Source organism: Phalacrocorax carbo, chromosome 12, assembly GCF_963921805.1.
Source record: "Phalacrocorax carbo chromosome 12, bPhaCar2.1, whole genome shotgun sequence".
Classification (NCBI taxonomy): domain Eukaryota; kingdom Metazoa; phylum Chordata; class Aves; order Suliformes; family Phalacrocoracidae; genus Phalacrocorax; species Phalacrocorax carbo.
Genome location: NC_087524.1, coordinates 7,158,659 through 7,186,345, shown reverse-complemented (window position 1 = coordinate 7,186,345; position 27,687 = coordinate 7,158,659). Strand labels below are relative to the sequence as shown.

The 27,687-nt window shown below is 55.5% G+C and overlaps 2 protein-coding genes across 3 annotated transcripts; one reads left to right on the top strand and one right to left on the bottom strand.

Moving 5' to 3' along the window:
* The first annotated feature begins 331 nt into the window (after nt 1-331).
* On the top strand, nt 332-20,290 carry CNNM1 (cyclin and CBS domain divalent metal cation transport mediator 1). 2 transcript variants are annotated; one of them, XM_064463907.1, is made up of 13 exons: nt 333-2,309; nt 12,155-12,298; nt 12,873-13,013; nt 13,289-13,458; nt 13,636-13,735; nt 13,886-13,933; nt 16,480-16,542; nt 17,523-17,686; nt 17,901-18,078; nt 18,440-18,553; nt 18,641-18,757; nt 19,044-19,171; nt 19,538-20,290. In XM_064463907.1, exons 1-12 carry the CDS (start codon nt 794-796, stop codon nt 19,121-19,123), a joined length of 2,835 nt encoding a protein of 944 aa, XP_064319977.1. In that variant the 5' UTR covers nt 333-793; the 3' UTR covers nt 19,124-19,171; nt 19,538-20,290. The 2 variants fall into 2 exon arrangements, with proteins under 2 accessions (XP_064319978.1, XP_064319977.1); XM_064463908.1 differs by lacking the exon at nt 19,538-20,290 and having other exon boundaries at nt 332-2,309; nt 18,645-18,757; nt 19,044-19,135.
* Nucleotides 20,291-22,026: 1,736 nt separating this feature from the next.
* Nucleotides 22,027-26,332, bottom strand: GOT1 (glutamic-oxaloacetic transaminase 1). Its single transcript, XM_064463906.1, has 9 exons — nt 26,117-26,332; nt 25,638-25,819; nt 24,930-25,053; nt 24,568-24,680; nt 24,268-24,372; nt 23,564-23,714; nt 23,262-23,427; nt 22,990-23,132; nt 22,027-22,707 (listed from the first exon to the last, which is right to left on the bottom strand). Exons 1-9 carry the CDS (start codon nt 26,229-26,231, stop codon nt 22,568-22,570), a joined length of 1,239 nt encoding a protein of 412 aa, XP_064319976.1. The 5' UTR covers nt 26,232-26,332; the 3' UTR covers nt 22,027-22,567.
* Nucleotides 26,333-27,687: the final 1,355 nt, after the last annotated feature.

Here is a 27,687-nt window from a genome sequence, read left to right as displayed (position 1 = left end):
GTCCAGGGAAAACCCAAGTGTTTCAACAGTCCCAAAGTGCCTTCTTCAGCAGATACTTATGAAGCTGATAAACCCCGTCTGCGTATCACATTCTCCATCAGGTCTAGGCACAAGAATAAATGTTAGTTACAGCATGGTGCATTTGTTTCCTAGCAAGACTGCAAACTGATGGCTATTCCCCCATTAAATAAAAAATTTAAAAAGCACTCCCACGGCAAGAAGGGAGAGGAATTTGAACCGAAAAGCTAAGGAGTTGGGCCTCGGCAGATAACAGAGGGAGGCTGGCTGTAAACCCTCTAGAGACTGCTGGTAAACAGGCCTTTCAGCAAATCTCGACTGCAGAGTGCAGGGGGAGACGCAGCCCCCGCCAGCAGCCGGCCCTCGCAGCGCCCCCGGGGTGAAAGCGGGAGCGGGGTAGGGCTCGCTGCTCGGGGCCCCCAGCCCTCTCCAGCTGCCGAGATGGGGGCGGCCCCGCACCCCCGGGGGTGCGCGTCCGGATTAGACCCGCCAGCGTCGCACTAGATGTGGGGGGAGCGTGCGGTGCCGCCTGCGTGGGGATACTCCCGCGTGGGCCGTGCGGGGGTGGGCCGTGAACCGCCCCCTCCGTTCCCCGCGTGGGGGGGGGGGGGGGGGGTAGGTCGCGCTCCTCCGGGGCGCCGCCGGCCGGTTCCCCGTCGCACGTGGCGCGGCGGCTGCCCGCCCCCCCCCCGGCCCACGTGTGTCGCCGCGCCGCGCCGGCTCCCCGCCGCAGTCCCGGTGCGGCGGGCAGGCGCTGCGGTGCCGGTGCAGCGGCATGGCGGCGGCGGGCCCGGGGCGCGGCGGCGGCGGCGGCGGCTGGGGCCGGAGCCGGGGGGCCGTGCTGCTGCTCTTCTTCTCGCTGTCGCCGCGGCCGCCGGCCGGGGCCGCCTGGCTGCTGGGGCTGCGGCCCGAGGACACGGCGCCGGGCCGGGTGTCCCTGGAGGGCGGCGCGGTGCAGGCGGCGGAGGGGAGCCGCTTCCTCCTGCGCCTCTACTTCCAGCCGCCGCCCGAGGGCAACGCGAGCCGCGGACCGGCGGGGGAGCGGGAACCGCGGCTGGTTTTCATCGAGGAGGCGGCTCCGGCGGCGGGGGGCAAGGCGGTGCGGGGCCCGGCGGAGCGGTGCCGGGAGCGCAGCGCCTGGGCCTCGGACGTAGAGGTGGTGGGGCCGCTGCGCTCGGGCGGTGCGGCGGGCTCGGCGCTGGCCGAGGTGCGGGTGCGGGAGCCGCGGAAGGGCGAGGCGGCGGCGGCACCGCCGGGCGGGCGGCTCTTCTCGCTGTGCGCCTGGGACGGGCGGGCCTGGGCGCACCACGGAGCGGCGGGCGGCTTCTTGCTGCGGGTGCGGCCGGCGGCCCCGGCGCTGGGCGCCTGGCTGCTGCCGCTGCCCGAGGCGGGCTGGCTGCGGGCGCTGGGCGCGCTGCTGCTGCTGGGGCTGTCGGCGCTGTTCAGCGGGCTGCGCCTCTCGCTGCTCTCGCTGGACCCGCTGGAGCTCCGCGTCCTGCGCAACAGCGGCTCGGCCGCCGAGCGGGAGCAGGCGCGGCGGGTGCAGGCGGTGCGGGGCGGCGGCGGTACCTACCTGCTCTGCACGCTGCTGCTGGGGCAGGCGGGGGCCAACGCGGCGCTGGCCGGCTGGCTCTGCGCCTCGCTGCCCGGCGGCGGGGCGGCGGCGGCCGGCGGGCCCCGGGGAGCGCCCTGGCTGCCGGTGCTGCTGTGCGCCGCCGCCGTCTTCCTGGGCGGCGAGGTGCTGCCCTACTCCGTCTGCTCCCGCCACGGGCTGGCCATCGCCTCCCGCACCCTCTGCCTTACCCGGCTGCTGATGCTGGCCGCCTTCCCCCTCTGCTACCCGCTCAGCCGGCTGCTGGACTGGGCGCTGCGGCAGGAGCTCAGCGTCTTCTCGACGAGGGAACGGCTGCTGGAGACGCTGCGCGCCGCCGGCCCCCACGGTGACCTGGTGCGAGAGGAGCTGGCCATGGTGCAGGGAGCCCTGGAGCTGCGCACCAAGGTGGTGGAGGATGTGCTGACGCCGCTGGCCGACTGCTTCATGCTCCGTGCTGATGCTGTTCTGGACTTCGCCACCGTCTCCGAGATCCTCCGCTCCGGCTACACGCGCATCCCTGTCTATGAGGGCGACCGACGCGACAACATTGTTGACCTGCTTTTTGTCAAGGACCTGGCCTTCGTTGACCCCGATGACTGCACCCCCCTGCAGACCGTCACCCGCTTCTACCGCCGCCCGCTCCACTGCGTCTTCAACGACACGCGACTCGACACGCTACTTGAGGAGTTCAAGAAGGGTGAGGCCGCCGGGCTGCCACCCCCAGGGATCCCCCTGTGCCCCCTCCACACCCCTAATGATTCCTAGGGCGGCAGCCCCCACGGCCCACCCTGCATGGCCTCCTGGCAGGACCCGGCAGGTACCGGGGACGCTGGGGGGAGCTGGGCCCTGCATGTGCTGGTGTGGCGGTGACACTGGTGCCACCGGGTGGAACAGCCCCTGGGTGGATTGAGAGCCTGCAATGCTGGTCATGCCTGTGATGTTATGGAGGCTGTAAGAGCCTTCAGCCTCAGAGGTTGCTGGCTCAGCGGGTGAGCCTGTCCCACAGGGCTGATGTCTCTGCGGGAGCCTGCCAGCAGGGGCCCAGTGCCTGCCTTGCACCCCTGCCCAGGCAAGGCCTCGTTTGCTACTCTGTTCTGTGCAGAGGATTTTATGGCAGGAGATTGCATCTTGTTTCTTAGCTCTCGCATTTTCAGCTTAGGAGTGAGAAGCAGGTCTAGAAAGTGTTTTTTGTACAAGTGGTTTAAAGGAAGAAGAAAAGCCTAAACCCTTAGAAAGAGCGGTGCTTTTTTTGCAGCTGTGACAGCATTCATAATGCAGCAGCTGCTGGCAGCCCCAGAGATGCTGAGAGCTGTATTTCATTAACGATACCTTGAGAATACACGCAGCATGTGCTTTTTTTTCCCCCTACCGGGAATTATGTTTTGCTGCCTGGTACTCAGTACGTCATACTGTGGTGAGTGAGTCTTTAAGAAATAGCTGCAGCGATGACATCCCTGCATTATGTAATGTGGGAGGTCAGCACTCTGCTCCTGGGCTGCCTGGAGCCACTCTGCCGTAACCAGAGCTGATCATGTGAGAAAGGCCAACCTGACCCATCCCAGATACAGAGAAAGCCTCCCTGTGAGTCATCTCCATGGTCAGGAGATGGGGAGGATAGGATGTTTCTTGTGTGCCAGGAAAGGGATCATCAGATACATGCAGGCAGCATACTGTGGCCCCATCACCTCCCAGGATTAGAGGGAGAGGAGTTATGTGTGGCGTACAACACCTACCCTCTCTGCCCACCAGCACGACTGGAGACTCCCAATGGTGCAAATCAGCAAATTCCTGGTTTTTATACTGAGACTGTTAGCAAAAGCATTAAGATTGCTCTCCAGGTTCAACCCTGATGAGCTGCAGTAGTTGCCCCCCACCCCACGCCTCTTCTAACATAACCAGTTGTCTCTCACTAATTCTTTATGTGCTTTACAGTTCCTTCGTAACTGTGGCTTCCTGCATGATATCACCTTACTGAAGTTCACCTGAGGTCTCTGCTACCTCTCTCTTGTCTAGAGAGTTTGGTATTACCAAGGATGTCAGATGACTTTGGCACAGTCCCCCTGCACTTTATCTGTTTTACTTTGATGTATTCAGCTACTTCCCCCTTCAGATTTGTTCTGCAGCCTGGTACCCTATGGATCAATACATCTGTAGAGATGGACTTGCGGTTGGCTAGCTCACTGCCCTTTGCTTGCCGTCCTCTCTGCCCTGCTTAAACAGAGATGTTCTGTGTGTGTCGCTCCCTGAGCTGACAGGTGCCTTAAGAAGCCTTGCTACCTGCCTTGCTACACTTTCACATGCTAGTCCTCATCTTGAAGATTATCCATCCTTCTTCAGCTTTACTCCATTAGACTCTTAGCATTTTGCTTCAGGCTCTTCCTCCCTTGCATCTGTTTGCCATCATGGCCTTCTGGGGAGTTTTGATACAGTCCTTGCATAGAGCTCTCCCTAAAACTTATTTCTGTTCCCACCTAATTTCTCCTTGCATTTTCTAAATTACATGGCTGAAAAGCCTAACTTTTGGTCTTAATATCTAACTCAGTGTGGTGTTTAGCAGTTCTAGCTCTCCCCTGAAACGTTCCTCAGGTGTTGCTGTTCTCTTCTGATTTGTATTTCCCCTATTTGTAGGCATTTGGTCACCCCCAGTCTTCGTAGATAGCAAATTATCTATACCCCCATCCCAGCCTTGAACCCCTCCTAAACTCTGTTCCCAGTTCCAAATACAGGTTCCTGTGCCAGCTCATGCACTGTGATAGACGTTTGCTCCCAGCTGCCTTACTTTAATTTCTAAAATAAAGATTTCCCATTTGTAATTAAGAATCTTCATCACTGTCTCCTTTTCTGTGTCCATTTGAATTATGGTGAAGTACCTTGTTTGATCTAATCAAGGTTGCTTTCCGTGGCTAGGTCTTCTGTGACACCTCCACTAATTAGAGAGTAGGCTGATTGCTTGTTGGTTCAGCAAGCGCTTAATGAAGGCATTCATCACTTCACACATCCAAGGTGCCTGCAGGACAGCAAATACTCCCACTGATAAGGCCCTGGCTTTTTCTAGGAAATTAAAGTCTCCAGTAAGGATGGTCATTGATAACCACCTCCAGGTCCTTAGGGCCTTGACAAACCTCTAGGGTGACCTTGCTAGCTTTCTTTTCCTTCTGCCATGATTAACTCAACCAGATATTTTTTTAATCCTTTATTTCTTTCAGTTATTACAGTGTTTATACAAGATACCCATCACATTTTATAGCTTGCTTTCCTGGATAGCAATGTACACTTCTGATCTGTTTCACTAGTGATTAATGTTCTGCCACATCCACTATACCCATAATATACATTATGCAATAAAAATGACAAGTAACAATTTCACCACCAGAGCTCCTTGCCATAGTACACAAACATTTGTTCGTTTTTACTGAAAATGTCAGAGGATTATTAAATACAGCATTTTGGGACTCTTGCTCACACCTCCAGCAGCACTTTCCCATTTCTGTCTTTTCTCCTACTCACTGATATCACACTGTATTACCCTTGTTTACCTGAAGCATTTATTTTCTCTCCTTGTGCTATCCTAGCTATGAAGATTATCAGCTTTTTTTCCTCTCTGGCCTTGTATAGCAGGGTTTGAAGGGAAATTTTCCTTCACTGGTTTCTTGGTATGCTCACTCCTAACCTCGTTTGAGCTCAGTTCCATTAAGATACATTGATTTTTGCCTTAAATTTAATCCAGACATGAGTCACGAATCCCCTCTCCCCTAGCAGGACCCTGGGTAGATGGGATTACCCTTCCACGGACCCTGGGAAGGGCGCTTCCGTAGCATCAACTTGCCAAAAACATTTCAACTCTATGAAAATAGTAGCACACACTTCAGTAGCGTCCATGGAGCTAATGGCCCGGAGTGGTTACAGCACCCAAGAGCAGCTGTGAGCTCCTGCTTGACAAAACCCCGCCCCATCACAACAGAACGCATCAAACCCTTCACATCTGCTCTTCGCAAACCCGCTGCTGGCATTATTTGATGTCTCTTTTGGCACCAGTACCTGGAGAAAGGTGGTCAAATTGGGGGCACTAATGGAAACTAGGAGAAACCCAATGAAAGCTGCAAACAGCAGCATAGGGAGGGGCTGGCCTGTGAGAGGACAGCTTGAACTTCATGCCACAGCCCAAAAGAGGAGGGCAGCTGCTAAAACTATTGAAGAGCAGCATTACAGCTGTGTGAGACAGGTCCAGCTGAAGGAAGTAGTTGTGCTGGAAGATGGTTTTGACTTTATCTTCTTATCAAAACTCAGTGGAGTAAACTCAGAAATAATAAGGTCTGGACCCTAGAAGGCTTGCATAGTTGTGTAGCATTTACCTAGAAGTGCTAAGTGGAAGACACTACACAAAATGTGTCCCCTCTTCTCTAGAAATAAGAAGATACATACCAGTAGAGTAACTTTGTCACCTGCAGCCTGAAAGAATCTGAAACTACCAAAGGAGTGAAAAAATTTGGAGGGAATTTCTTGGCAATTTGTATTGGCACATCTCAGAGTACCTCGCTTTATTCCAGGCTCCCAGGAGGAAACACCTAATACACCAAAGAAATAACTGCATCATATTTAGCAAGCTAAAGCAATGTAGAGGGGCAAATGAGGTCCCAGTAGGATAAGATTCACCTTGGGAATATGGAGCTAGGAGGCAAGGTTTATGCATTCATTCAGTGTGAAATTCTGTGGGTGATGCAGTCTGTTTCTTCTCCATCCCTATAAGATAACTGAAGCAATGCACGTTGCAGCTTCTGTCCTGTGATATAACTCCTCATGGGAAGCTCTTCTGCTAGGTCTGCCTTCTTGCTCTGTAGTGCCTTTCAGAAGTCATTGTCTTATCCTATTCCTCAAGTAATTTATGGATTTTGTTGACTAATTTCCCGGAGAAGTCTATATACAGCAGTGGTACTTTTCAACAAGTAATTTTCCTCTGTTAGAAGAATAGTAGAAATTTGCTTGTCTGTTAGTTTTCCTGCAGCAAGGCAGAGACTGAGGTGCAACTCAAATTAGCCTTCTGTGGTTTGGCATCTTTTAAGAGTTACTAAAAGTAAATTCTCCAAAACCAAACTTCCTGGCTTAGCAAGGAAAACAGCCTGTCCTGAGGAGGACAGCTCTGCCCTAGGGTCTGTCTTTGCTTTTCGAAATACTCTACAGCCTCTATTAGACTTCTACAAATTGAATGTAGCTGGAAGAGGTGCTTACACTTGCCAGGAGCTGGGGTCAGTACAGTTCCAGCTGTTTTTCTTACTGTCCTGAGCCTGCAGCCATAGCAAGAGCAGGGCTTGAAATTTAAGTCAGCCTTCAAGAGATTTTGCAAGTGTGATAGCCACTATCTTGGGCACCTTGATGGGCTGAAGCAATGACCTCCTTAGCCAGTTGCATGGGTTAAAGAGCCTGTTGTTACCCAGGAGCTCTCCATACTTGTGCCCTGAAGGGCAGTTGGCAGGCTGAGAGTGGGTGAGGTGCTGATACACAAACGATGGTTTCAGTGACTCATGCTGCAACTCTGCCTGAAACATTACTTTGCTTTGCCCTCCAAAACTGTGCAAAATCTTACTGTGTGAACCTTGGGCTGCTTTAAATCCCCTCAGCAAGCCCAGGAGCAGGCCTGCTTCAGGGAGGTGCTCAGCAAAGCAAGAGGGTACCTGGCTGGCCACCTCCCTTGTGGGAGCTGTCAAAGGCACCGTCAGACTGAGCTGTGGGAAGGAATAGAGTGGCCTATGCTACAGACACCAATTAGAAGTTTTGCATTGGCTTTTTAGAAGTTTTTAGCTTCAGAAAGCCTCGGCATCCTCATGGGTTTCCTTAGGCTCCAGGGGGCCTACCGTTTGTGGGCAAGCAGGGTCATACCCAGGATGTCAGAACCCTGTTGTACAGCAGATAGGACTGTCTTCCCCCTTACCCTGCTGTTTGTTCAGTGGTAATACATCAGCTATTCCAAATATTCATTTTTTTCCCCCAGTTTTCCTTAGGATTAGGGAAAGCACCAAAGCAGAGCATGAGAAAGGCTTTTGTATTCTGCTAGAGACATGTGTAAGCAGGTGAAGTTCTCATCTGTGAGGAAGGTCTGGATTAGATTAGGATTTACAGTTTTGCCTTCGCATAGCTCTGATTCCCCATAGAACTGGGTGCCCCGCAGCCCTCCTGGTTATTTCCCCCATTTAGGTGTAGATATGCATTGTCTCTAGGTGCAACTCCTCAGGCATGTGGTTGCACCCTCAGTGCAGAGCTGTGATAACACAAGAGCACACTCACACACGTTTCCATTTCAAGAAGTTCAAATCGGTCTCCACTTACTTCAGATCAGGTCTGCAAGGGGGCACAGAGATGCCGGCAGTCCCTGGCCCAGAGAAGAGCTCTGATGAAAAGCACACAGAAAATAGATTTCAGCTACATCACGGTTTTTTTCACAAATCAGCCTTATTTACCAATTACTCTTTTTTTTTTTTTTTTCCTTCCATTTTGTAGCTGTAAGTGGTTCATGGCTTGTGCCTGTGCTTTTGGTCTCCTAGTAACAGCTTGAGATCTTACCATAAAATTCATTAAAATAAATTTCATGCTCAGAATGCTCATCCCATGGAAAGAGAGACAAGGCTAAAGCATCTTTAACGTTCCTCTGGCAGAGCACCTACATAAAAAAACTGATAAGGAAGTAGTCTGGGCTATATTTGCAGCCAACAGCACTTTCTTTCCCACAAGTAAAGACATTTCTGTGTGTTCAGACTCTGTTCTCCCACTGGGGAGGACTCTGAGGTGGCTCTATGAGCCCAAGGTCATTTAGTTACCTATGAGAAACAAGGCTTCTAAAAATGGGCATAAAAGCTTTAGATATCTGTTCAGATGCTTGCTCCATCCGGAAGCTTTCGGTTGTTTATATTAGCTCTGTAATTTAGCATTTTGAGGCATTAACTTTCCACTGTTGTTAGAAAAAAGCAGATTTCATGTAGCTCATAAAGAATTTAGTACAGTTGTATCCCATGCTGAGCAGACACTTAATCACCTATAGACTTCCTGTGCAAGAGCAGTCCTGCGGAGGCCAGTGAAGCTATTCACACAAGTAAAGTTAATTGCCCATTTGTTCTAGCATTTGCCAGACCAAAGCTTTGATTCTCAAGTGTTTCACTGTGCTTTCCTGCATCAGTGATAGCCCTGTAAAATTACATGTGACAGCTTGCTAGTGGGGAAGCAGCTTGCCCTTATAATTAATTTCATTTGAGCTATCAAGCATCAGTTACAATAGCACATTTTTTGGAATTGGTTTTGCAGATCTTAAAGCTGGTTTAGATCAAGTTTGGGATTGTGTTTAAATGATTTATCTCCCTTTATTGTACCCCAACTGAGGCAGACCTGCAGGATAACAGGCTACAGAAGAGAATGGAATCCCTCTGACATCCCCAGGTCTGTCCCTGTGCCACCCTCCCTTGGACATTGCTACCACCTCATGAAATTGCCCCACTTCTACCCTCATACGTGCTCCAAAAGCCACTGCTTTTTCTCTGTGCAAGCATAGCAGCTCCCAGGGCCGGGCAGGGGGCTGCAGCTGAGCTTGGCAGCATCCCCAGCTCACAAGGGAGCAAGCCACAGCCAGGGCACCTGCAAGCCACCAGCACCCCTGCTGCCAAATTTATATGGTCTGTTAAAAACATGATGGGAGGAGGCACAGGGCCCAGCCAGGTTGGGGGACAGGACTTTGTAAACAATCTTATGTCCCTCAGGTGGGAGATCAGGGCAAGTCAGCCCTTTCCCAGCAGGGGCTAGCTGGGAGCAGCAGTCATTTACAGGAGCTCTACGAGGGGTGGGAGCGGGTTTTGGGGTGTTTTTGTGAAACAGGTACCAGCCGGCTGGGCAAGGGCTAAGACCAGCTCACTCAGTGTGGGCTGGGAGCATTGCAACAATTTTCCGTCGCTGGGTACCTGCTCCATCTGTAATGTGGGTGTTAGCCTGGAAATCTAAAGCTGGGGGTTTATAGCATGGCTACAAGTGTTTATTTTCTGTGAAAATAAAGAACTCTTGAGCACTCTAACAGCCCTCCTGGCTCTGCCTCCAGTGCAGTGAAATTGTGAGTCTCCTCCCAGGCTAACGGTACTGGGTTATATCTAAATAATCTCATTTGCCGCTCTGTGAACATGGAGCTGGAATCACATTTCTTTGAGGCTGCTCTAAGGTAAATTACAGCGTTGATGTAGGTGTTTGGCCAAAAAAAGAATTGCCTCCATTACTCTCTGACTGCCTTTAAGTAGCACCTAAGCTTTTCGTAAGGGCTTGGTGGTTTAGGGTTGCATGTAAATGCCATTAACAACAAGCTTTCAGCCAAAAGAAATAACTTCTCCCCTCTCCTCGCTCACCCGAGGACTTGTTGGAGACCAGATGGCCCCAGTGTTTGGGAACGAGGTTTGGCAAAGGAGACATTTTCAAAAATTGGACTTTGCTAAGATGAAACGTAGCTGTTGCTGCTGTCTTGTGGCCAACTCCGCTGATTTTTTCTTTTTAAGTCTCAAGTTGTGTTGCTTTATTACCCACCGAATGGACAAGATGCACAAACCTGTGTATGAAAGGAGTGAAATAGCCTAGTCCAAAGAACATGCTGAATTTTAGTGCCCTGAGGCTATAGATTCGGGTTTTTAAAGTGCATCTTGGTGCTACTTGCTGCGATGTTATGTTCTCGTTTCTAATTCTGTAGGCGTGGGAGGCAGTGAGCTGCTCTCTGAAATCTTGCAATAAAAGCCTGGTATGAGGAGGAGGGAATTTATACTGTGGAAAATGCCCAAGCTCTGCTGTGAGAAATGCATAGTGCTGATCTTTGGCTGAGAAATATAATTTGCTCATCTCAGATCCATGTCAAGGTTATCTGAAGGTCGCATGGTCCCCAGCAAGACGTGTTTGGTGGGACTGCTGGGCTGCCCTGGATGCGCTTGTCCCTGTCCCTCTGTAGGGATGAGCCAGGAGGAGGGGAGGAGGGAGCTGTGCAGCAGGCAGGAGCCCACCCATATTGCATTTGTATGCATAAATACTGTTCACATCCCCTCGCCCAGAGCGGCAGGCAAATTTGTTGGGGAGGCTTTATGGGAGAAGCAGATGCAGAGGCAGCGGCACCGCAGAAGGGACCTGCCCCTCTTTTGGGTGACCATTGCTATTCAAGGACCTCAGCTCTGAACCTCTGGGGAAAATAAGGTGTTTGCTGCTTTCTTGGAGGTCCCTGCAGTGCTCGCAGTACACGCTGGGTTTGTGCAGGCATTGTAAAGGGAGACCAAGGAAACAGAGCAAACAGAGGGAGGGAAAGTCATTCGCTGTGGTGCCAATGAAGGACATTTTTAATGTTTTAAGCAGAACTAGAGGTTCAGAACCTGGGTGTGCTGCTGAGCAGCATAGGAGCACCAGGGCCAGTAAGAAAACCAGTGCTGTTCATTGGCAGGTCCAAGAATACATCAGAGCTAGAAACCCAGAAGTTGTTTGCGACTTGGAAGTTGGGTTCTGGTCAAGCTGCTGAGCGGGAGTGTAAATAAGAGCAGACAATAAAGGAAGGGAGAAGTTGAACAAGTCAAAACAGTTTACAGTGAGCTGGACGTGCAAAAGCAAATAGCGTTGTTTCGAGTATGCCAAAAGGAAGAAGCCTGAGAATGTGTCAGCAGAACTGCCAGCTTCCTGGGGCAAGTGAGGAAGCTGAGAATGTGGTTGAGAAACACTGTGATTTCTGAGCAGGAGTCACTGCCATTGTGGCTGAAAGAAGGTCCTGGTCCCAGTCTGCTTGTTTAAGGTAACAGAGAGGAGGTGCTGTCAGGGGCAGGGTTTGGAGATGTTCAGGTGCAGGCTGACAGCTTGAAAAGTGTTTAGCTTCTGCATCCAGATGGTTCACCCAAGAATTCTGCTGGAGCTGGGCTGAAAGCTGCAAACAAACATACGCATTTCTGCATTAAAACCAGCTGCTGTTTCGAGGAGCTGGAGGCTTTGCCTGTGTTTTAAGAAAAGCTTTAGGATCGGTCCAGACAGTGATGGATAGAAAGATGTGGAGGAGCTGTTCCTGGCAATTTGATAGGAAAGATAATTAACAACAGAATGAGAGGATGAGGGGAGCCAGTAGAGCCCAAGGACACACTCACATTTCTGTGTTGCAGGACGCTGTCTCATTCCTCCGTTAGAGTTGTCCTGTGCCAATGAAGCTGAGGGTAAGCAAGAAGCAGCTGGTATAATGTACACTTCAGTCCTGCACAGGAGGCTGTCAAAGAGCTAAATGGAGTGACTCACAGCAGATGGTAAAGAAAGCAAGCTTCCCTGGAAAAGAGCCAGGCAGAGCCCTGTGACACCTAGAAATCAGCCTGGAGAGTAGCAGCCCTGTTAGGCTGGGTTGTGTGTCCTTGGGTTAGCGTGGTTAGGATGGGTTTGTGCGACAGTGGCTGCTTCTGAGGTTTGGCTTTGCTTTGTGCCTCACACTGAGCCCTGTCTGCCTGCCAACCCCGCCGTGCTGGGGACCCCTCTCACCAGGGGCGAGGGTCTCACTGCTGCTCTGCTCTTCCCCCACAGGAAAGTCCCACCTGGCCATCGTGCAGCGGGTGAACAATGAAGGGGAAGGAGACCCGTTCTACGAGGTGATGGGTATTGTCACCCTGGAGGATGTCATTGAGGAGATCATCAAGTCCGAGATCCTGGATGAGACGGATCTGTACAGTTAGTGTCCCAGAGCAGCTACTGCAGTTGCAGGACCCAGGGTGGGAGCCCGCACAGACAAACAGACATGTGGGTAGGAAACAGGCCAGAGCAAATTGTGGTTCTTCCCCAGAGCAATTAACAGTCATGGTGGGAAAGACAAGAATGATAGATGCTGCTCAGATGTCAGGGAGTCTTGAAAGCTCAAGACAGAGAAGGACCAGCATCAGCAGCTGGTGGCTGAGCAGAGCCTGACCCAGGGACACATGTGTTGGGCATGAAGTGCCCATGGGTGGTTCCCAAGCTCCTTTCCGACTCTGGGTGATGCATACAGCCAGGGCAATCCAGGACTTGTTCCTGAGAAAGAAGAGTGTTTCACCACCCTCCTCCCTCCCCAGGGAGCTGCTCCCAAGGCTGTGATGCGTGGCATGTTTTGTGTGCCCAGCTACTCTAGCTGCTGCTCCACAGCAGCCCCCCCATAGCATGCAGCAAGACGTGCTGCTCTCCATATGTGTGCATGTGGTATGGGGCCCTGCAGCTGCAGTGGCTTTGTGGCTGCTGCAGAAGGGCGACCACTCTGCTCTCTGCCCCGCAGCAGACAGTCGGAAGAAGGAGCGGGTGCCCCACCGGGGACGTAAGCCCCAGGACTTCTCCATCTTCAGGCTCTCGGACAGCGAGATGAAGGTGAAGATCTCCCCGCAGCTCCTCCTGGCTACGCATCGGTTCATGGCAACAGGTACCCTTGCCTTTATGCAAGCCCTGCATCTCCCTGCAGTAGTGTCAGCCCCACAGGGTGTCCCTGAGCTGTTCCTGGGTTGGGTTCCCCTGCAGCAAGCAGTTTCCACCTGACTGGACCCCAGCCAGGGCATCCTGCTGCTCCCCCATCATGGGTCTGCATGTGGCTCCCCTCTGTGCAGCAGGGTGCTGAGGCTAAGGCTATGCAGCTCAGAGGATGTGGGGTTCCTGGCAGTCCCAGCCCCACTGAGCAAGTGCGCGTTGCCTCCTCTCTAGAAGTGGAGCCTTTCAAGTCCCCTTACCTCTCTGAGAAGATCCTGCTGCGGCTCCTAAAACACCCCAACATCATCCAAGAGCTCAAGTATGACCGAAAGAACAAGAAGGCAGCAGAGCATTATCTCTACCAGCGCAACCGCCCTGTCGACTACTTTGTCCTGATCCTGCAGGTGCCAGGGGCAGAGGCGAGCGGAGGGTGGCAGGGGGTGGCCCATCTCTCCTTGCTGCCTTGGGCTGGGCTGCTCCTGCCAGGGGAGATGCCTGTCTTTTTGTATGGGGTGGTGGGGGTCCCTGCAGCACTGGGTGGGTTGGTGGCCAGGAGCACCTGGTTTTCCTTCTACTTCCAGGGGAAAGTGGAGGTAGAGGTTGGCAAGGAAGGACTGCGGTTTGAGAACGGGGCGTTCACCTACTATGGCGTCCCTGCCATCATGGCTGTTGTCTCCTCTGGTAAGGGCTCTGTGGGCTCCCTCTAGCCCTCCACAGGGGCTAAACCAGCTGGTGGCCAGGAGAATGGGCTGGCTGTGTGGTGGGGTGGCTCCGCTGCAGGGCACGGGGCAGAATCCTCTGTGATTCATACACCTCTAACTGTCATTTCAGATAATGATGTGCGGAAAGTGGGCAGCCTGGCTGGATCCTCCTTCCTATGTAAGTATTTTCGGACAGGCTGGGCCTCTAAAACCCCTCCTCTGCAGCACCGGCTGGCTGGAGGAGGGATGGATTTGCACCCCACAAAGAGTAGCTTGGGTTCTGCCCCGAGGTCACCCCCTTTTAAACAGCTCAGTGGAGAAACAACGTGCTGAGGGGCTGATGCAGCAAAGTCCCAGCAGAAGGACTTTGAGGTCTCATTGAGGTGCCTCTGAGGTTTCAGCCATGTGCTGGATTCCTGCGGGTGGATCCCAGCACGGCTGGTGCTGCAAGGGGCTCTACCCACGGGTGGCAGCATGCCCACACAGATGGGAGCAGTAAACCCTGTGACTTCTGGCATGGTGCATCTAGGTCTGAGCGTAACATCTCTGGACCCGTTTGCATTCCTGAGGCTTGGAGCATGAGCTTAACATGGGTCCTAAGCCGGGGGAATGGGGACAGTTCGGGAATTGCAGAGATGGGTCAATTTACCTGTGAGCCATTCGTACTTGGGGGGTGGGGGGGAAATCAGCTGAGTTAAAAGTAGATGCCCCAGCCCCAGTAAATTCCCTGCCTGCAGAGCTGGTGGGTTAATGAGCAGATCCCCTGCTTGCAGGAGTTGAGGGAGCTCTGACTAGGGGAGACTGTGAGGCCCTCCACTTCTTTGCTGATCACCCCTGCAAATGTTTAGTCCCTGGTGGCTTGGGAGCAGGCAGAGGTGCTGCCCACCCCCAGTCCAGCACATCCCTCATCCCAAACCCCAGATGTTGCAGTCAGGTTGGCAGCGCTAATGGTAAGCCGAGGATGTGCTGGGTGCCTAATCAAAACAAGAACCCACTCAGTTCAACTTTTAGGGACGTGTAGGGAGGGATGTCGCTGAGAGAATGGGGAGTCCCTTGGGGCAGATGACTCTCACTCCCATGGGTCCCAATCTGCATGCAGCTCTAGGGTTCACGTATTTTTGCTGCTTGCTTTGCTTCCATTCGAAAGGCTGGCTCGTGGACTGCTGGATTAACCCCTCAGTGCACATTCCTGCTCCCCCGTGCGTCCGCAATGCACTCGGTTTGGACAGAGGAAATCAATGAAGTGGATGATTTCCCCCCAGGATGTTGCTGCATGGCCTGATGCCCCCAGGTCCTCGGTGACTGTCCCCAGGGCCCCATCAGGGCTCAGGTAGTAAATGCTGCCCATGGGCGATGGGGCAGGCAAGGTGTGGGCCATGGCAGGAGCCTGCTAAGGGCTCCTTTGCTCCCTGTGCTCGCACGTGACGCTGTGTCATGAGATGTTTTCTGCTATCCAGCCACCCCTGCCTGCTGCAGGACGTGCAGTGTCACACCCCTGGCCAGCAAGGAGGCAGGGTGGAGGCAGAGGTCACAGGGTGTTCCCCTTGTCCTTCCTCCTTGAAGCAAAGCCCAGCAGAAATGAGTGTGACTAGCATGTCACAGCAGAGAATTCAGACGTTAACCCTTGAGCATTTAACAATTTGTTAGTAATTAACCATTGTTATGCAACTTTTTTATCACCAGGCAATCTTTGGCATTGGCAGCTGGGGCAGGGGTGCGGCAGCAGAGACCCAGCATGGCCAGCCCCACTGCAGGAGGGTCAGGCGGTGAGAGCAGGGAGCGAGTGCTAGTGGTTATCAACCTGTCCTTTGCTCCTGTCTGGACAAGGTTGTTCTGGGCAGCGCTTCATGCTGGTGCCTTTGCTTGGACTTTTATTTGCAGGTTTTGATCCAAGGGAGGATGAGGAACAGGAGTTACTGGGGGAAGAGCAGGGAGATCAGAAGGAGAGGGCTGCAGGGCAAATTTCGTGGGCTTTTTACCTTCGGAGCAATTTAAAAACATTAATCACGTAGGCAGTAGAGAGTTCCTAGGGTGTTGCAGCCATGGTGCAGGCACAGTGGCTGGAGGGAGGGCAGCGTGCCACGGGCAGGAGGGCTGGAAGCTGGGGAAGAGTGGCTATGGCTGGAGGATAGGGCTGGAAGCCAGTGGGCGTGCATCTCTTGCTGCTTTCAAGGTGGGCACTGCCAGCAGTAAGAGCAAAGATGAGGGACTGGGAGGTGTTGAGTGCATCGCTCGCACTGTGTGTTAGTCTCTCCATGCTCCCCCATGGAGGCCTGCACCCCTGTGGCACGGCCCAGAAACGATGCTGTGGTGGGCAGCAGGGCAGCTCCCCACAGGCAGCGAGGCACAGGGTGGGGAAACGTCTGCCCTTGAAATTGTCGCTGCTGCTCTAACCTATGGCAATAAAACATGGAAAGCGAATGGCATGTGATTCGCCCTCTCTGTGGCGATGAGTCAGGCAGCCCTGGATGCAGGGTCCTGGCTTCTTGCTGTTCCCACAGGAAGCAGCTGTCCCCAGGGCTGGCGAGAGCCTCCCCGGAGAAAAAGCAGGAGGGTGTAAAAGGGTTGGGAAGGGAAGGCTAGCAGCAGTGGTGGGAGCCCAGCCCAGCACTGCTGGCACATGAGTCTTTTTTCTCATTCTTCCTCTTGGTCTTTCCCCCCACCTCACCTCCATCCCTCACTTTCACCTGTCCCCTCCTTCCTTCCACCTCCCTCTCTCTGCAGTGCCTGTCTCAGGGTCCCGTACCTTCGCCTTCAGCAGAGGGGACTCCCTGGCTGGCTCTCCAGGTAATGGGGCATGGCTTTGGGCAGGGAATTCCACATGTGCCAGGCTCTTTCCCACTCCCTGTGCACAGTGCACCAAGCCCCCCCCCACCCTGCATGTCAGGCAGCCCCTCGCTGGTTGGAGCATGGGTTGGCTGGTTGGAGATGGGGGACAGCAGCCCTGTCCCTGCCACAGCCTCCCCAGTAAGATGCAAATCCCAGGAAGAATGGGATGGGGACAAGGGCTTGGGCTTTCTTTGGTGTGTGGTTTCTGTAATTTCCTGCACTCAAGTGCTTGGGTTTTCTTGCTACTTGCTGCTTCTGATGATAGTTACCCACAGCCCTGCACGCATGTTGCCCTGCTGCTCTTGCTTTCTGGTAATCTGGGTAACAGAAGGGCATTTCAGTAGCAGAGCAAACTCAGCAAGTTGTTGATTTCACCTGTGCAAGGAACAAAGTGCCTTTGTTCCCTAATAAATCACTGACCAGACAAAATCCATCACGTTGCATGTCAGAGGCCATCAGTCAACATAAATGATGGGCCAGCTTGCCGTGGCAGCCTCTGCTCCTGTTATGTCGGAGTCGGAGTGGATAGGAGCCTGCCCTTGAGGCAGGTTAAGTAAACCCCCACGGGCTGCCAGCTGCAACCAGGAGAATTTGTGCCAAATGCCGTGCAGAAGGCCTGCGTTAGCAGGAGAGCTGTCAGTCAGTTTGCATGACAGGTGGCAGGCAGCAGCCCTAACCTCTTTTGCCAGTGCCAGGGTTAGATGCCTGCCTGCCCAGTCCTTTTGGTTTGCATGGGGCTAGCATGGTGCAGAGCCTCCACCGCCAGTGTGCACCAAGGAGGACCCCACCACAGGTCCGCGTAGGGCCCCTGTCAGCCCCGGTGTGCGTGGGGCACAGCCGCTGGAGGTGACTGGTCCACCCTGGCCCTGCACTGGCACCAGGGACACAAGCGGCACCACAAGTGAGAGCGTTTGCCTCTCTGCCACCCCCTCCTGCAGTGAACAGGTCACCGTCACGGTGCAGCGGGCTCAACCGCTCTGAGTCCCCCAACCGGGAGCACAACGACTACGGGGGCAGCACCACGCAGCTCCACAGCAGCAGCAACAACATCTACACACCCGACTACTCCGTGCACATCCTCTGCGATGTGCAGTTTGTCAAGGTACTGGCTGGGCTGGTGGTAACTGTCCCACCCCGGCCACCCCTGCCCTGGCACCCTCTTGCCCCACCGTGCCCCAGTAGCCTGGTGAGTGCCCACCGGGCACTGGGGGGGTCTGGCATTCCTGTTGCCCAGGGGTTTGGTGCCACCAAATCTCCAGGAGGTCCCAGTGGGGCTCAGTGCCCACTGAGCTGGGCACATGTGTCTGTGTGGCCAGGTCACCCGGCAGCAGTACCACAACGCGCTGGTGGCCAGCCGCATGGACAGTTCACCCCAGTCCCCCGACATGGAGGCCTTTGACAGGGATTCGACCAAGGCCTCAACCACGCGGGGAACCCCACAGACACCCAAGGAAGACCCCACCACCCTACTGAATGAGAAGAACAGCGTCATGTGTGAGTTGCCGAGCAGCACGCGTTCATTCCACAGGCCAATTCTGTGTGTCCCCTGGGGGGGGGGTGTGTCATGCTGCGACCCGCTGGCATGATGGGGACACCACCACTGAGATGCAGTTGCATGTGGCCCAGGGCACATGGGCATTTGCACACACACCCCCCCCCGTGGATGCTGTTCTGCACCTGCATGTGCACACAGGTGTGGGTGTGCAGGTATGTGAATTCCTGTTCCCCATGTGCTTGTGCTCCTTGGTGGTCCCTGGCGCTGGAACTTGCTGCTGTGGCAGGCGTCCCCCAGTGTCCTGCCCCAGGGCACGGTGCCTGCCCGCCCTGCCGCCATGCCTGCCCTGTGTCCCCACAGGCAGCCGCTCTGAGGGGCTGCACAGTCCCAGCGAGTCGGTGTTCCTGCGCATGGAGGGCATCCCCTTCATCCAGGAGGAGCTGGCTGACAACGAGGAGAACAGCAAGCGGCAGAGTGAGTCTGGCTGGGGGGACACATGACCCTGGGGGCAGCAAGGGCTGTGGTACCTCGAGGCACTGCAGCCAGGCTGGGCTTTTGCAGACAGTGAGTGCTGTGGCACCGTCCTGGAGGCAGAGTCCCCAGACAGAGAGGCTGGGACCAGCTCATCACCAAGCAGCTCTGAGGAGACGCTGGGCAGAAGGCTGCTGAGATCCCTCAGTGAGTGACTGACCCAGGAGGGAGTACCCGGGGGAGAATTCTCCCCCAGCACCCCACTGCCCAAATCAGTTACTCCCCAGCCCTGTCCTGGGGACACCCTGCATGGGCCCAGCCTGGAGCAGGGGGGCAGCCCAGTTCCCCGGCAGTACCCCAGCAGCAGGCAAAACTGCACCTAGGGCTAGCTCAGGCAGAGCCAGCTGCCTGGTCCTGGCCCGACCCCACGTACCCCCTGCTCTGAGCATCCTTGGCCCCCAGCACCCAGCCCTAGGCACCCTTGCTGCTGCAGGTGGGCGCAAGCAGCGGCCGTCGCCGGAGGGTGAGAAGACGCCAGAGGAGAGCTCCAATCTCGCTCCGTTAATCACCTGAGCAGCAGTGCGGCCAGAGCACAGTGCTGGAGGCCCATGCAGACTGGAGGTAAGAACCTGCCTCTTGGTGCAATACTCTGTCCCCAGCAAATGGGAGGTTGCTCAATTTTAATAGTGTAAACTCAAGTTTCAAGCAGCAAAGCCAGCCAATGTGGTTTGGAGCCCATGCAGGTACATGTGGTGCTGGGGGCTGGAGCAGGGTCAAGGGCTGCAGTGGCAGACTCCAACCATCCTTGGGGCAGGAATGGATGTCGGTGACAGACTGAGACCCTGACTTGTATTTTCACAGCTAGAAATGTATGTCTGCACCAATATCCCCAAGCCTGGCTAGGAAAGGTGCTGCAGGTTTGAGCAGCAGCAGGTCAGGGAGGGCAAGCTCTGGCCCCCTGCACCAGGCTGCACTTGTGTCTTCCAGGTCTGCAGCATGGGGGTCTCCTGCCACGAGGCTCATGTTCAACAGCAGCAGGTCTGCACTCGCTCACTGCCTGCCCGCCTGCCCGCCCGCTCATGCCGCCCTTCCCTGCAGGACTTGTGCAGAGCCCCATCCCCAGGCAAGAAAGGACATGCCCCCAGCGGGGCTGAACCACCCAGGCAGCCTGGACCAGCTAGCTGGAGTCTGAGGGCCCTTGCCCAGCTGCTCCCTGGTAGCATCTGGTCTCAGGAAGAGGTGGAGAAAGGGAAGGTGGAGAAGTGTCTGGCACGGCCTCCCTGCAGGCAGAGCAGGGAGGGGCGGCCCAACCCAGAACTGCCCTTAGCATCATTTACCATCCCCATCCCAACAAGGCCCGGAGCCCCTCAGTGCTGGGTGCTGCACAGACATGGTCTCCACCATAAGGAGAACATGTTATTTGGGGGTTACCACACGCAGCTCAGGGCCCCAGCACATGTTTGTGCCATGCCTAGTGACATGAACACAGCGCATCGCGCACACTGATCATCAACGCAGCCTGGCACTCCCGAAGCCCTGCTAGGATCAGGGCAGGGAGCCCAGCTCACCGCTGAGCGCAGCCACCCTCGCTGGGGAGAGACGCTCCACGCTGCATCGAACCATCCTCTCTGCGCATGGCTGCCTGTGCGAGGGAGGCTCGCGCCGAGCCTTCGGGTTGGTACAGACCAGTCAGTAGTTTTTGTAGAGGCTGAACGCAACAGGGATATTAACATTAAAAATAATTTCTCCCTGAGCGATGCCCTGTCTGTGTCAATGGATGTAGGGAAAGATGTGCTACCTTCTCCCACCATGCTAGGCTGCCTCTCATACCCACAGCCAGAGGTGGCTCGAGTAACAGGACTCAGCATCGCTGAAGGGAACAGGTAGAGGACCAGGTCAGCAAGCGCTTCCCAATTTCTCTCTGTGAACCTGGGCTCTTTGTCACTCTTGCTGCCAGGAAAGCACTCAGCAGTGCTGAGAGTGACACCACAGCAGTGCTGACAAGGGCTGGAGAAGAACAGGAGTTAATATCGTGCTGTTGCAAACACAATAGTGGGATACACATGCTGGAGTACAGCCTGATAGATAACAGAAATCTCATAGTCCACCAATGCTGATAAAACTTCAGCTGGAATAACTGCATCCCTGTCTGGGCACTGCCCTTCTAAGGAAACACAGCAATTGAAAAGAGGCCAGAGGAAAGCAAGGGCTGGAAAACAGCCTACCTAAAAGGCTGAAGGAAACAGGGTCGCTTAATCTTAACTGGTGAAGGATGTGAAGGGGAGAGAGGAAGTTTTCAAATACATAAAAAGCTGTTGCAAAGAGGAAAGGAATAATCTGTTCTCCGTTGCTATGGTAAATGGGATAACGGGTAATGAGCTTACACTACAGAAAGGGAGAAATTTAGGTCACTCATTAGGAAAAACAAGGCTGGTAAGACTGGCAAAGCACTGGTACAGATCACATGTGGGGTGGGCCAGGCCTCACACCTAGAAGTCTCTCAGGACAGAAGTGTATGCAGATGTCAGAAACAGCAAAAGAAGAGTTGGTTCCTTAAACTTTTCTCCTGAGATCACCCCTAGAAGTCATCCTTTAACCACTACCCCATCATCCCAGCTGTGGATGGACATCAAGAGGAGAAAAAACCCCACCTGCACAGAAGAAAGGCTGCCTCTGGCTCACTCTTTTATGCAACACAGACACTAATCTGAAAAGGACACACAAGACCCCATGCACTGTCTCTCTGCAAACATACCAAGAAAACAAGGCACCATTTCCCCCTTCACTAAGCTGCAGCACAAGCAAAATCCATCAGGGCAGCAGTGACTACCACTAACTGACCCAGGGAAAGGGGCTGGGCCCCTTTCTTCACCAAGATCTCGGCAGGAGGCTGCTCTGTCAAGGTGGTAATATCAGCTCACAAATAGATGTGCAAACAGTGGCTGCAAAGAGCAGAAGCAGATGGTCCCAGCTCCTTTTCAGTGCCAGAAACGCAGGCTGTTGCTGGCAGGCCCTGCTGAAGCCAGGGGTAGTAGGTGGTGGTTCACCAGGGGCCTGCTGAAAAGCAGGAACTATCTCGTTTTTGACGTATTAGCAACAGGCCAGGAGCTCTGGGCCAGGGAGGGATGGCCAGATGGATGGGTAACATACAACCATCCAGAAAACAAGCACATAGGCAGGATGGGCTGGACAGCACAGGGCAGGAGCGAAGAAAAAGGAACACGAGATGGACATGGGAGGAACTGGTCAGCTACACGTAGAGTCAGACGGAGATCTCAACTACACTATCCCAACAGCACTGTGCCCCACTGGTAGCAACCGTGATCATCAGAGATGCAACACACCATGAGGGAGAAAGGGAAAGCCTTGAAACAAACTAAGACCCAATGGACAAACCATGATGCTGAGGCTCTGATCTCAGCCTAGGAAGAAGCTAGCACACCCTGAAGGTATGACATCACACAACTGCAGGCAAGTTCAGAGATGGAGGTTTAATTTTCTGTCAGCAACACAAAGAAGCAATTATCACAATTACAAATGTTTGCTCACATAAGGCTCAGAACCAGGTGGGGGAAAGCCAGCAACAGCTTCGCCCCTCCCCAAAATACTACCGAGTGACATTAGTTCAAAAGCCGTACAAGATCCCAGCCAACTGGGCTGTTACCCCACAGCGCATTGCACTGGTACTAGACTTCACCTAGATCAAAATGATCAGTCACATGGAGTTGATTTTGATGTGCTAAAGATGCAGCTCTAAGTGCCTAAAGACCAGGCTGCTGTCAGTCAAACAAGAGCCAGAGCGGCTCATGCTGCCCCCACCCTCCTGGGGGCACTGACCCACCACATTGCAAGCAGTATTTCAAAAAGGTCAAGAGATTATTATCCCTGATTGAGCTACTGCTCCCATCTTTATTAAACCCCAAGAGGTGCGGGACAAGGCTAGCCACGAGCAGGGAAAGACACAGACTACACGCTACAGCTTTGGTGACTTCATGTAAGTTTGGTTGTTCATGTGCTTCATTGGATTTTTGTGACAGCTTCGTGGATGGACTTAGCCACATAGTCCAGGTTCTTGGTAGTCAGGCCACACATGTTGATGCGCCCACTAGCCATCAGGTAGATGTGTTTTTCCTTGATCATGTACTCCACCTGCTTAGCTGGGGAAACAATTGGACATCAGGTGAGAGCAGTAATCCCACAGCTCAGAAAAGCCAACAGAACCAGTCAGTGCTGCTTGAACCTTTCACAAGCAGAAAACTTCCAGCACTGGCCACTAAAATGCTGCCTGCTGCTATGTCCCTGCTTACCCACAAAGGTAGTGATACCAGGGCTCTAGTGAAGTCCCTGAGAGATTCCTGCCTGGACTGCTTCAGCCCAGTTCACCCCCAGCAAAACTGTCCTCACCCAGTCCTCCCATCACCAGGCCACTTGGTACTTACGGTTCAACCCTGTGAAGCTAAACATGCCGATCTGCTCTGTGATATGGTTCCAGGTTCCTGGGGTCCCAAGGGACTCCAGGCGAGACCGGAGCTCTGACCGCATGAGCAAGACTCGATCTGCCATCGTCTTCACATTGTCCTTCCTGCAGCAGGCAGGAAGCAGAGCATGAGGGACAGGCACCTGCCTGGTTTGGAGCCCTCTTGCCAAGCCTGTCACTCAGTGAGGCGGCTTCCCCCCCTTTCCCTCTCCCACTGGCCCTGGCGACACGTACCACTCAGCAAAGAGCTGTGGGGAAGAAAGCGTAGTTGCCACAATGCGTGCTCCTTGGGAGGGAGGGTTGGACCAAGTTGTGCGCACAATCTTCTCCATCTGGGAAAGCACACGCTGCACGTTGTCTGCGTCCTTCCCCACCACAGTCAGGTTCCCCACACGTTCATCTGTGGACAAGCCAAGGGATGTGAGCCATTGGTCCCCATGCATCATGGTAAAGCAGAGCTTTCCCCACGCCCCAGCATGCCAGCCCCATCTGTCTGGGTATGATGCTACTGGGCCAGCTTACTGCCAGACACTCACTGTAGAGACCAAAGTTCTTGGAAAACGACTGTGCACAGAAGAGCTCAAAGCCCTCGGAGACAAAGTATCGCACAGCCCAGGCATCCTTGTCCAGGCTGCCAGAGGCAAAACCTTGGTACGCCGAGTCGAAGAACGGAAACAGGAACCGTCGCTGCAAGGAGGAACAGTGTTAGAGGGAAACCCCTTCCCCACAATCTTCACTTTACCCCCCGCTGTCCCTGTAGGAGGGAAAAACAACCACTGAGCTTCCAGGTTTCATAAAGGAAACATGGTCTGGCAACACCAGACTGAGATATTTTCTTTCTACTGGCGTAAAGGAATAGGAAGGCTGAAATGGTCAAGAAAGGGTCAAATGCAGGAGAAAACTGCATCTGAGGTCACAGGCACAAGAGATGCACTGCCTTATATCTTAATTTCCAGCACCTGTGAAAAGCAGGTGCCCATGGATAATCTCTCTAGCATGGGAAACCTCACTGCAGCCCATGTGACAGAGTTTGAAAGGAAGAACTTTGAGGCATGAGAAGAACTGGAATGCTTCTGTCCTCTGAGTGCAGACAACCAGCACCCTGTCGGCCTCTTCCTTCAACACCTGCCCTGTGGAACTCCTCCAGCTTCTGTCACATCTCCTGCCATTCCCTACAGCCTATCTCCAGCTGGCTCAAGAGCTCTCTGTCCGCCGTTTTAGCCCCAGCAGCAGCCCATACCTTCATAACAGCAGCAATCTGCTTCCACTGGTCAGGAGTAGGATCTGTGCCAGTTGGGTTGTGTGCACAGGCATGGAGGATGAAGATGGAGAACTCTGGGGCTTTCTGAGGAGAGAGCAGGTCTTGGTCACACACAGGGACGAGACTGGGCACCCACAGCAGAGGGAGAGGCCCCGAGCTGCTCTGGGCACCGCCAGTCTCTTTTGTAGAGAACCACTGCCAGGCACAGCATGCAAGAGAACAGCCAGCTGTTGACAGCACAGCACCAAGCTCAGCCCATCCCATGCTAGTTTTACTTACCTCCATGTCACCCAGCAGCCCCTGGAGATCCAGGCCCCTCTTAGCAGCATCCCAGTAGTGGTAGGTTCTAATATCTTTAAAGCCAGCATCCACAAACACAGAGTTGTGGTTCTCTGAGGAAAGAATTCACTTTTCAGAAAAACAGGCTGCCCCTCCAGCAAGCCACCTTCTCCAGTCCCAGCATCTCCCTAAATGTCACCAAATACACAATGGAGACACTTATGCTCCCTTTATGCACAGGAGGAAGGCCCCCCTCTTGCTACCCAAGCCCCTGCCCTGCAAGAAGCTCAGCTGTGCCCCCCTCGTCCGCTGACCCACAGGGGACCCTGCAAGGACGTGGCAGCACTGATGATAGCACTCACCCCAGGACGGAGCAGAGATGTACACCGGGGTTGCTGTGTTGTTGTTTCCATTGTACCAGCGCCTCAGGAACTCCGCGCCGATACGCAGAGCACCTGTCCCGCCCAAGGACTGAACACTTCCAATCTGCAAGAGAGAGAGTTGCCAGCAGGGTCCACCCAGGTCAACCTCATTATCGGTGCACAGAGAACAGAGGCGCTTGCAACAGTGAGCCAGGATCCCAAACACACTCCCTGGGGTCACCCCAGCCAGGGCATCATCGCCTTCCAGTGGTCTTCAACCTCCTTCAGAGCTCAGGCCCACCCTGATGCCTTCTACAGTTATAAATAGACTCCAGTTATTCCTGTTACTTTTTGGCACAGCACAGATTCCCAGCTAGCACCTTATTTTGGGAAAGGTGGTCTATTATCTAACATTGGTTTCCCATGGGGCAACAGTTAGAAAATGAAGGAAAAACCAAATTCCAACCGCAGCCCATGTTTGGTTTTTCCCAGAAGTTACAACTACTTGTGCAAACAGCTTCATGTACACAGGATCATTGAGTAACCTACAACCAGTAAAGACCACAACGGAAAAAAATCCCCAAATCCTGCCAAAATGCTGTTACTCCACGTATTTGTGCTCTTCTGCTTGGTCTGCTAGAGAGATGCCCTAGGGATCCCAGCAGCTCTCCCAGCAAGGAGTGGTCTTGCTCCCTGTCCACCACCTACCCGGTTCTCCTTGATGGCAGGGCTGTCGTCACCCAGGGCGATGCGGGAGGCGTTGGCCCGGAACTCGGGCAGGCCCAGGATGGGCAGGTACTCGTGGTTCAGGCTGTTGTCGTTGGCGATCATCTGCTCCACCTTCTTCACCACCGGCAGGACCCATGGCTGCCCCTCGTCCGTGCGGTAGGCTGCGAGGAGAGGGACACGCGGCCTTTCAGCGCCCGGGGGGACACTGGGCCTCCCGGCCCCGGGGCACCGACACCCGAGAGCGGCGGGCCCCCAGCACGGGGTCGCCCCCGCGACCTTGACGCTCGCCGGTGACCCGTCGCCCCCCGCTCCGCCTCGCCGCCGCCCGGGGACCTTTGGAGCCCGGGTCCCGCCGCTGCCTCCCCGCCGGCGGGGGCCGGGGCCGCCATCAAGGTCGCCGGCCGGCCTACCCCGCGGGGAAGGGGCTCCCGCCGCACCGGGGGAGGCCGCACACTCACCGCCCACGCCCAAGTTGACCTTCCGCGCGTCCCCGTCCTCCCGGAAGTCCGCCGTGAGCTTGAAAACAGCGACAGGCGGAGCGCGGGGGACGGCGGTGAAGATGGAGGCGGCCATGGCGGCGCAACCCCCTCCCCTCCGCTGCGCTCCGTTACGGGCGGCGCGCGGCGCCTGGAGGAGACGCTCACCTTCACCGGCAGGGGCGGGGGCGGGCCCGCCGCACGCCTCAGCCAATCAGCGAGCTTCCAAGCGGCCCCGCCTCCCCGCCGCCAGCCAGGCAGCGGGCAGCGCGGTCCCTCGGGCGGAGCTATGGGCAGCCAATTGCAGAGGTGGGCGGTGGCCGGCAGCGGGGACGCACGTGCTGCCCATTGGTGGCCGGAGTCGTCCATCTCCCTCCCGCCCAGCTTCACCCACTCCCCTGCCGCGTGGGGCGGGCGGGCGCGCGGCGGCGCCGTGGGGCGCAGCGTCTCGGGGCCCGCAGCGTCTCGGGGCCCGCAGGTGGCCGGGGCCGGGTGTGCGGTCCCGGAGGTGCCGGCAGGCCCGGGGCCGCGGCGAAGGTTGCAGAGCCGTCACAGGGGCGCGGGGCTGCGGCGGTGCAGCGTCCGGTGGGGTGCGATGGAGTGTCCCGGAGCCACCGTGACGGTGGTGCGGGGTGGGTTCGGGGTGCAACGCCCGGGGCGTGGGGATGCCGTGCGCCCGAGGCGGTGTTGTTCTGCGGCAGTGCTCGGGGGTGCAATGCCCGATGGGGCACGGCATGCTCCCCATGGGGGACCCGGGGGTGCAGCATACGTGTGGTTGCATATCGCCCCTGGAGGGCGAAGCCGGGGTTCACGGCAGCCCCAGGGGGGGCCGCGCCCGGGGGTGCAGGGTGGTGCAAGGCTTGGGGGGGTGCAGGAAGAGGTCAGGAGGGCCGTGCCCCGGTGCGGATGGGTGCAGGGGCATTGGCGGGAGTGCGGGGTGATCCCGGGGGTGCAGCGACCCGGGTGCGGGACGGGGACGGCTGTGAGGACGGTGGGTGTTTCCACCCCAAGGCGGGCCACGGGGCTCCTCCAGTGCGTCTGCCCCGGGTTTTTCAGTCGCTTTCCTGATTCCCAGCGAGCAGGTCAGGCGCTGCGCGGCGGCCCCCTGAGACCCTCCCAACCCGGGGGAAACGCCGGGGTCCCCTGGGCGTGTCTGCCTTCCCACCAAGAGCCTCTGGCAGGTGGCACCGCCAAGGCGAGCCCTGCTCCGGCCCAGGGGGAGCGTTTGGGGTCACCTGTTAGCTCGGGACCCTCCTCCCCGAGCTCATGGCATTGCATTTAATCCGCAGGGAATTTCTCGCGGCGCCTCGCTGCCAAGCTCTGCACCTTTCCCGCAGGCACAGTGCTCCCCACGCTGCCCCCACCCTTTGTGGTCCCACCGCCCCGGAGGCTCCCTCCAGCCCCGCGGGGACCTCCGGGAACTCCGGGTGTTGGGGCGGCTGCCGTCGCGGGGCGCGGTGGAACGGCGGCTGTGCAGAGGGATGTCGGCAGAGGGCAGAGCCGGCCCGCACATCGCCCCGCCGGCGGCACGACCGCCCCGTCCGGCCCCGCCG